The sequence below is a fragment of the Oratosquilla oratoria genome, chromosome 15 (genome assembly GCF_046742065.1).
Source record: "Oratosquilla oratoria isolate Oo_2021 chromosome 15, ASM4674206v1, whole genome shotgun sequence".
In the NCBI taxonomy this organism is placed as follows: Eukaryota; Metazoa; Arthropoda; class Malacostraca; order Stomatopoda; family Squillidae; genus Oratosquilla; species Oratosquilla oratoria.
The window spans coordinates 43,913,327-43,923,048 of NC_134791.1; the positions used below are offsets into that span (position 1 = coordinate 43,913,327).

Sequence of the window (9,722 nt, forward strand, 5' to 3'; positions counted from 1 at the left end):
GGCAAAAGTAAGGTCATGAAATGTACAAGGGGAGAGAGGGACAGTTGGCTGGAAGTGAGCATTAAGGGTGAGAAACTGGAGGAAGTGGATAGTTTCAGATACTTGGGTGCGAATGTGACAGGAAAGGGAGGAGTGGGGTTGGAGGTAGAATGTAGATTGAGAGAAGCGAGTAAATGCCTTGGTGGATTAAAAAGTGTAATGAGAAATAGACATCTGGGAATGGATACTAAGAGGAGGTTATATGAAGGAGTAATTGTGCCAACAGCAATGTACGGGGCAGAAACATGGAACATAGGAGAGGAAGAGAGAAGGAGTTTGAATGTGTTTGAGATGAAATGTCTGAGAAGTATGATAGGGGTTACTAGGCTAGATAGAGTGAGAAATGAGGGGGTGAGGAGGAGAACAGGGGTGGAAAAGGAGCTGGGAGATAGGGTTGATGAAAGAGTATTAGGATGGTTTGGACACATGGAAAGAATGAATGAAGAAAGATTAGTAAAAGAAGTGTGGAAGGCAGAGGTGGAAGGAGTGAATATGAGGGGGCGTCCTAGGATGAAATGGATGGATGGGGTGAAAGGGGCATTACAAAAGAGAAGAATGTCTGTTGAGGAAGGACGGAGAGGACAGAGGACAGGGGTGAATGGAGAAGGGTTGTGTATAGATGATGCTGTGATGCATGGGGGGGAGTGGGTGGGGTGTGGGGTGTGAGGAAGTATGTATGAGAAAAAATTTGACGCAGCCCGAAGGGATTTCTCCTCGTCTTCTCCTTTCCTGCATGAGGGGAAGGAGAAGGGGGGGGGGGTCGCCGAATTTATGAAGTGGCCTTGCTATGGATGTGCTGTGTCTTGCGACACTGCTTCTGACCCAGGGCAGTGGACAAGGTGCAGGGATGACCCGTCATCCAGGAGGTGCCAAGATAGGAGGGAGGGAGGAGGGTGGAGGGGAGTGGAATATATGGGAAATAAAATGGGTGGGAGTGATTTCTATGCCTTTTTCTTTTTGGCTACACCCCATGTAAGGGGGAAAAAGCCTTTGGTATATATATATATGTACTACTACTACTACTACTACTACTACTACTACTACTACTACTACTACTACTACTACTACTACTACTACTACTACTACTTCTTCTACTACTTCTACTACTACTACTACTACTACTACTACTACTACTACTACTACTACTACTACTACTACTACTACTACTACTACTACTACTACTACTACTACTACTACTACTACTACTACTACTACTACTACTACTACTACTACTACCGTAGATCACGCGGTAGAGGAGCCTAAAAAGTCAAATCGTCAACTCTTGAACCCACTGTGAAGATAGAGGAGAGGGGGAAAAGATTCCCCTCAGTTGAAAGAATGGCCTGGCGACGAGCACAATAATCACAGTCCCTCCCAGGCCGACACCCGATGCATCCCAGCCTTGTCGAGGCGAAATGGATTATGTGACAGTAGGAACCATAAACGTGCCACTGCAAGGAGTGACGCGCGCGGAATGGAATGATTGGCGCATGCGCACACGCTCATACCTTGTCCACGTTAATAAAGGGTAACCACCATGCCCAGGAACAGCATCACGTTTTTCTTCTTTCGCAACGTTATTCATTTTCACGAGAACTATGATTGAAACAAATACCTTATATCAAAAGTAGTTTTTGAGGGACTTTTGATCAAAGTATTTGTCGTCTGCTAATTTGCATTCTAAAACACAACATACACCGACATCTCTTGGTATTAGTTCTGATGACATAAAGGTTTGGGTATCAATCCAAGCCTTCTCAATTAACAATGTCGTTCCGTATCGAAACAGACGATTCCTTCACCGATATTGAGACATTTTCATCATTCTTTGAGAGTAGTCTCGACTCCCTAAATATCTGTGTCAGCAGGCAAGATGTGTGGATAGACGGTAAAGTTATGAGGTATCATTTTGAACCGGAATATCTCTCTGATGACGTTTTCATGTTAGTACATCATTGGTGCTTAACTGTGTGCATGTTAGTTCTGCAATGCTCTCTTTGTGGCCACTCAAAAAAGTAAGGACAGTATACCCAACGCATTAGATATTTTTTGCACTGTGCTTCTAGAAAATCCTGCATCACGTTCACACTACGCTTCCCAGATGCCACAAGCTTTCTAAGCAATGATGTCTACAACGTAATACAGACGTTTTTGGTCATTTCGGCTCTTGTATGCCAGTAAAGATACTAATTATGGTGATTGGTTACTACTAGATAAAACTAATCATTCCTTACACGACTAGTTAGACACATTACTTTAGATTGTTTACACATTATATAAAAACGAAAGTCAAATATTTATTCTATAGCGGGCAACAGATTATACATATCACACTAAAAAAAGGAGAAAGCGCGGAGACAAGCAAACAAGGTCGCCTGTAGTCCGTGGACTTGTGCAACTGCAGAATCAATCACTAGTACAGTAGTTGTATGTGGCAGCCTCCCCCTATGCATCACGGAGGTCTTATCGCCTGCATTGCATGCAACGAATTTTAATAACGCATTAATACCAATGCTTATAATTATACCAGTAGACTACTGTTAGCAGTTGATATGATTATACTAACAGACTACTGCTATCAGTCGCACACTCCCTGACGAGTGACTGAATTGCTAGTCGAAGGCAACGAAGCCTCTGCCCCGTCAACATATTTATTATTTCTTGAACACTGTGTTTCATTCCTCGAGCACACGCAACTCGCAAAGGCCCGTACGAATCACCCACCTCAATCTTAACGCAGACAGATGATCGTGGCCAAGGTCGTTGAACCTAATCCCTCATTCCGCCACACCACTCCCCCGTCAGCCTCTTGTCTCCCGCCTCGTCACTTGCATTAAAGTGAAATTCAAAAGTGTCTGATTTGTCGGAATGTATTTTTGAAACTTACTGAGGTAAATAATAACTGAATAAACTACACGAAAAGTCTTGTTTTTTCATTAATGCAATTTGGAATTACGTCGTTTGCTTGAAAGGCGTCGACTGCTTCAGCCGTTCTTGCAAAACCACCTGCTTCGCAGTGATGTCATAGCACTGTTCCTTCATAATAGAACGTAATTGTGTTTGATAAATAAGCTTAGAAAAATAAAAACAGGAGAAATAATCAGTGAATAACAAAGAAAGTGCGTAGAACAAATATGATAAAAGTCAAACTAAAGCAAAACAAGGCAAAAGGTAGGGTGTACAGTATAGGAATGAATAAAAAAAACTTTGCTGGAACGTATTGGTGTGTTCTTAGGGATACTTGTAGTGAAGCTTCCGTTTTATATAATGTGTAAACAATGTAAAGTAATGTGTCTAACTAGTCGTGTAAGGAATGATTAGTTTTATCTAGTAATAACCAATCACCATAATTAGTATTTTACTGGCATACTAGAGCCGAAATAAAAAAAAACGTCTGTATTACGTTGTAGACATCATTGCTTAGAAAGCTTGTGGCATCTGGGAAGCGCAATGTGAACATGATGCAGGATTGTCTAGAAGCACAGTGCAAAAAATATTTAATGCGTTGGGTATACTGTCCTTCCTTTTTTGAGTGGCCAAAGAGAGCATTGCAGATCTAACATGCACACAGCTAGGCACCAATGATGTACTAACATGAAAACTTCTTCAGAGATAGATTCCGGTTGAAAATGATAGCTCATAACTATACCGTCTATCCACACATCTTGCCTGCTGTCACAGACATATAGGGAGTCGAGACTACTCTCAAAGAATAATGAAAATATCTCAATATTGGTGAAGGAATCGTCTGTTTCGATTCAGAGCGACATCGTTAATTGAGAAGGCTTAGATTGCTACACATTCTACTTATAACATCTATATTTTCTAATGTTTAGTTATTTCTCTCAGCTCATTATTGTGTCACCCTCTCCACCTATTCTCATTTTCATCAAAAACGGGTCCAGTAATTCGCCTCTATATTATATTCTCAAACACCAGTAGTCTTTGTTTCATTTGTTTTGTTAAGCTCCATGTCTCACTGGCATATAAAACTATAGGTCGTAGGATTGTATTGTACACTCTTAATTTTGTATCTCTTGATATACTTCTCTTCTTTAATGTTGGTATAAGGCTAAAATAACATCTGTTTGCTGAAGCGATTCTTATATTCATTTCTGTCTTCATCTCGTTTCTATTTCTTACTGTTGCACTTAGATATCTGAAACTCTCTACCTCTTCTATTCTCTTGTCATCGAAAACCACATCCTCTACGTTCCTCTCCTCTCTGCTCATACACATAAGTTTAGTTTTATCGAAATTTATTTGCAGCCCAACTCTCTCTGCTGTCTCTCTTAGTGGGGTGATTAAATCTTTCAAATCATCTCTACTCTCGGCAATTAGGTCCACATCATCAGCGTATGTTAGATTATTGACCTTAATGTTGTCCAGTTCAGATTCTCCCTCTCTATTCATCATTGTCCTAGTTATTTTCTCCATCACCAAGTTAAACTGCATATAAGATAATACACATCCTTGCCTCAAGCCATTCTCGATTTCGAAACCTTCCGAATATCTTCCATCAACCCTTACTACTGATTTTGTGTTTGTAAGATAGACTTTTATTAAACGTATTATCTTGTCCGGTATACCAAATTCCTTTAGTATGCTCCATATAATCTGTCTGTATATATTGTCGTACGCCTGCTTGAAATCAATAAACAAATGGTATTGTATCGTATCATAATCCCATGCACACATATACATTATATATATATATATATATATAAATATATATATATATATATATATATATATATATATATACATATATATGTATATATTATATATATATATGTATATATATATATATATATATACATATATGTGTGTGTGTGTATACATATATATATATATATATATATATATATATATATGCATATATATGTGCATAACTATATGTATATATCTATGTACACACACACGCACATACACACACACACACACACCGACTCGGTGGCACAGTTGGTAGAGCGCTGAACTGGGAAGCAGAAGTGCTCCCAGTAGCCAGTTCGAATCCTGCCCAGGGCTGAAATTATTTCGGTATCGCTGTGCCTCGGGTCGTTACTCTGACTCTCGTGGGCGGGGAGTTGGGTGTGTGTGTGTGTGCAAGGTCATAGCATTACCCATAGATCGGACCTACGAGCTCTGAGCTCTCTTCCAGGAGGGAAATAGCTGTCGATCACGAGTCCAACACGTGATCCAAAGACCAAGTGAATACACACACACACACACACACACACACACACACACACACACACACACACACACACACACACACACACACACACACACACACACACACACACACACACACACACATATATATATATATATGTATATATATATATGTGTGTGTGTGTGTGTGTGTGTATACATATATATCTAATATAATTTTTTTTAATGGTTGCTTACGCCGTCCGGTGGTAATTCGGTCACACACACTTGGTGGTTGGGAAGGATGGCCGGGGATTCGTCAAAGTTAAAGATGCAACTGTATCGTCACTTCTGGGGTTGGGTGACGAAGGAAAAGAAGTTCAGTAAAGGAGAGTTAATGAAGAATAGGAAATTGAACCAAGCGCTAAAAAGTGAACATGAGAAGGCGTTTCCTCACCTTTACGAACAGACCAAGGGGTTACAAGTAAGGGAGTCGATAAAGATGTTTCAGCGAAAGCTACTAACGTTTAACAAGATGCTAAAGGAGAAGAAAGACTGCGTCTATAGCGACGATTTGTTGGATTCCTTGGAAGTTTACGTTGGAGAAATTCCTGAAGAAAGGATAGAAGGTTTTGTGAAGCACTATTTTGCTGGATATAAAAGCTTCACAAAGCATGGAGGAAAATCTGATCACATAGAGTACCAGAAACAATATTTGCAGAGGAGTTTCGAGGCTCAAAAGCGCTTAGACAAGGCGAAAAAGTACGCCATAAAAAGAGCCTACCAACAAAACCCGAAGCCTGTAGAACCTTCTCAGAGTGAAACCACACCTATAGTTGTTGAAAAAGAGCCCGTGGCGGAGCCTTCAAATAGAGAAGAGGAGCCCGTGGCTATGTCTTCAGATAGTAAACAGGAGCCTGTTGTTTTGCCTTCGGATAGAAAAGAGGAACCAGTGGCTATGCCTGCAAATATAGAAGAGGAGCCGGTGGCGGGCCCGTCGACTGATGCTGATAATCCGGAGCCACTTTCGTTACCCGTTGATAGTACACTGGCAGAGATAAAGTAAAGCTTGAAAGAGACTAAAGCAGAAACCAGTCAAGCGAGGAAAAGTACGCCACTGAGATGCACTAAACGAACAAAAGCAGAGATCAAGGCGGCAAAAGAAAAGAAGGCTAAAGAAGCCAAGGTAGCAAAAGCTATAAAGGCAGAGATTAAACGTATGAATAGGAGCGATTTCCTATCTTCGCTTATTCCAGTAGCTGTCGCGGATATTCGTGCTGGAGCCGTTGAAAAGATAGCCAATATGCGCGAGGAACGCAAAGATCTCGGCAAAAAACCACAGTTCTTAGAGATGAAAGAGCGTCTGATGATGTCATTCTGTGGTTATATGACAGAAAGCGACGAGTCACGGGTACCTCCTCACTCAGTCGGTGAGATGGGCGCATTTAGGTGTAAGAATTGTCAAGCTTTGCTTTTCAAGACAGAAAGGAAGACCATTTGTTGCAACGGAGGCAAAACTCCCAAGGCGATATTTAAATTGACGACACTAGACGAGGGCATCAAGGGACTTTATGATGGTTCCTCTTCACTCTCAAGGCACTTTCTCGATAACATTGTAGCGTTTAACAACGTCTTCTCCTTTACCTCCTTCGCAACCTCAGGTTCCCTAAGTGACAAAAGAGAAATGGCGCTTTGTTACAAGATTCAAGGCAAGGTTTATCACCGTTTGGGTTCGATGAAGCCGAACCTGTTGGTATCAGAACACGACGACTGGGGTTTAACAAACGCACCGTTTTGGAAATCTGCAGCAAGTTTCCTCGATTTGTACTTTTACCACGACAAGGAACAACAGCTAAAACTACGTTGTGAAACGGTCGAACAGTTCATGAATCAAAGAAAAAAGGGGCCGAAAGCGAACACCGAGACGATTAAACGTAGAAAGCGTGAAACCGCCGAATTCTTGAGGAACGAAGAGATCATAGAGCAACTATACGCGCATTTGGTTAAGCACAACGCATCACTGAAGGTAATCTTGGAAGAATTGGAAACCTCAAAGAAACTCATTCAGACTTACGTTAATAAGGAGAGAGCTATACCAAACGTGGCTATTACGTTAAAGACCGCAGAAGGGGTTGCAACCAGGGAACACAAAGGTGTCTATCATTTGCCAACGGCGTCCTGCCAAGTAGGAGCCATAGTCAATTTGGGGCCAGAAAAGGACACCTTGAAAGTTACAATAGCGTCCCCTCTTCCTGGTTCGAAATACGCCCTTCGGATGATTAACTCGACCAATTACTTCTACGATCTCTTTCAATATCCTCTGCTATTACCTAACGGAGACAAAGGCTACAGCTTTACGATGGAAAAGAAGGACTCCGAGAAAAGACTTTCAGCACTTATGTACTATTCAGCTCTTTACATGGAGAGAGAAGGTGTTTTTAACTACATTGTAAAAGGACGACGACTGTTCCAACAGTTTGTAATTGACAACTACGTTAAAATAGAGACGAGCCGTCTACGCTTTCTGGAACACAACCACACCGGTATGCGAAAAGAAAGGGTCGATCTATTGCAAGTGACTGAAAAAAGTAAGACGGGACAACGAATTGTGTTGCCTCCGACATTTGTAGGAGGTCCTAGGTACATGAAGCAGCGCCAGCAGGATGCGTTGGCTTATGTCACGGCTTATGGATCACCCGACTATTTCATCACCTTCACTATGAACCCTAAATGGGCAGATGTCACAGAAGCATTAAGCAAGCTTGACGGACCAGGGGCACGAGCATGTGATCGTCCAGATATTGTAAGTCGGATATTTAAGTTGAAGTTGGATAGTCTGATGGGTGATTTGGTGCACAAGAAGGCTTTTGGAGCCGTCAAGGCCCACCTTTACAGCGTAGAGTGGCAAAAACGTGGGCTACCACATGCTCACATATTGCTTTGGATGGCAGTGCGTGTGACAGCGGATACAGTCGCACAGATAATAAGAGCGGAGATACCCGATAAGGAGAAGGAGCCAAGGCTATACGAGACGGTTACACGGTGTATGATACACGGCCCCTGCAAAGGTTACGACGAGTCCCAAATATGTTGTCATGGGAAGAGCGCGAAACCCGATCAGTGTGGTAAAGGATTCCCTAAGACGTGCAGAAGCACCTTATTGTTCGGAAACAACGGTTACCCGGAGTATGTTAGGCGTTCAGTAGGAGAAGGCGGTAACTCTTTTCAACTCAAACTGAAGGACGGTACAGTAACCGTAGATAATTCGTGGGTTGTGCCTTATAACCCCTATCTTTGTCTCAAATACGACGCACACATTAACGTGGAGTGCTCAAATTCTATAAAAGCTATAGCTTATGTCACCAAGTATGTTAATAAAGGTTCTGACAAGATATTGTTCACCAAAACTTCAGGAGAAGATGACTCTGTGAACGAAGTCAGAAACTACCAGGAGGCCAGATACATCAATTCTAACGAGGCGACGTGGAAGATTTTCAAATTCGACATCCACAAATCTTACCCACCGGTGTTTCCGTTGGATTTGCACTTAGAGGGTGAGAATTCAGTATTCTACCACGAACAGATGACAGATGAGCAACTTTCTCAAAAAGTTAAAAGGGACACTCAGTTAACCGCCTTTTTCAAGTTGTGTGAGAAGGACGCGTTCGCAGCCACGTTATACTACAGCCAGTTGCCCTTCCATTACATCTATAACGCACAAAAAGCCATATGGGAGGAACGAGTTGGGCGTACATACAGTCTGGGTCGCATTCGCGCTGTAACCACCAAGACGGTAGAACTGTTCTATCTGAGGCTCCTGCTGACACATAAAAAGGGGCCAAAGTCGTTCGAAGACCTTCGTACCATAGACGGCGTCATGTACGAAACAAATAGAGAAGCCGTTAAAGCACTCGGTTTGCTCAGTGATGAAGCAACTTGGAAAGAGACGATTATGGACATTATCAACCACACTAACGACAGAAAACAACTCAGAGAAACTTATGCAAGTATGTTGGTCTTTTCTGATCTGGAGGACCAGTCCGGCATATGGGAAGAGGTCAAAGACTACTTTTCCAGCGATTACTTGCATCAAGCCAAGCTGACAGAGTACAACGATGAAATCTATTTGGACGCCTTGGATGAGATCCAACACTTTGTGTGGAACTGCGGCGGGGGTTCGATCACACAGTACGGTCTTCCAGCTTCAAGAGGAGGTGCACGGTCATCTAATGTCATCAGAAGAGAGAAGGCGTACAACAAGCAGAGGCTGAAACAGTCTGTTGAGGAAAAGTCTAAGCTTCTGAATGACAAACAGCGAAATGTCTTCGAAACTGTTATGAAGCGAGTGGAAAAGGGATACCTCTATAAGAATAACGGCATATTTGTCAACGCTGCAGGAGGCACCGGGAAGTCTTTTGTCTTGAATTTGTTGTTGGATGCTGTTCGTTCCCAGGGAGAGATCGCTTTAGCTGTTGCTTCGTCTGGGATTGCAGCAACCGTCCTTTCTGGGGGAAGAACGGCTCACAACA

General features: G+C 42.3%; 1 protein-coding gene across 1 annotated transcript in view; it reads left to right on the plus strand.

The window, feature by feature from the left end:
- Nucleotides 1-6,412: 6,412 nt before the first annotated feature.
- Nucleotides 6,413-9,722, plus strand: part of LOC143033147 (uncharacterized) — a 3,861-nt gene continuing 551 nt past the window's right edge. Inside the window, exon 1 of the mRNA XM_076198348.1 lies at nt 6,413-9,722. This exon is cut by the window's right edge and continues 551 nt beyond it. Within this exon, the coding sequence (XP_076054463.1) occupies nt 6,413-9,722 (3,310 nt within the window).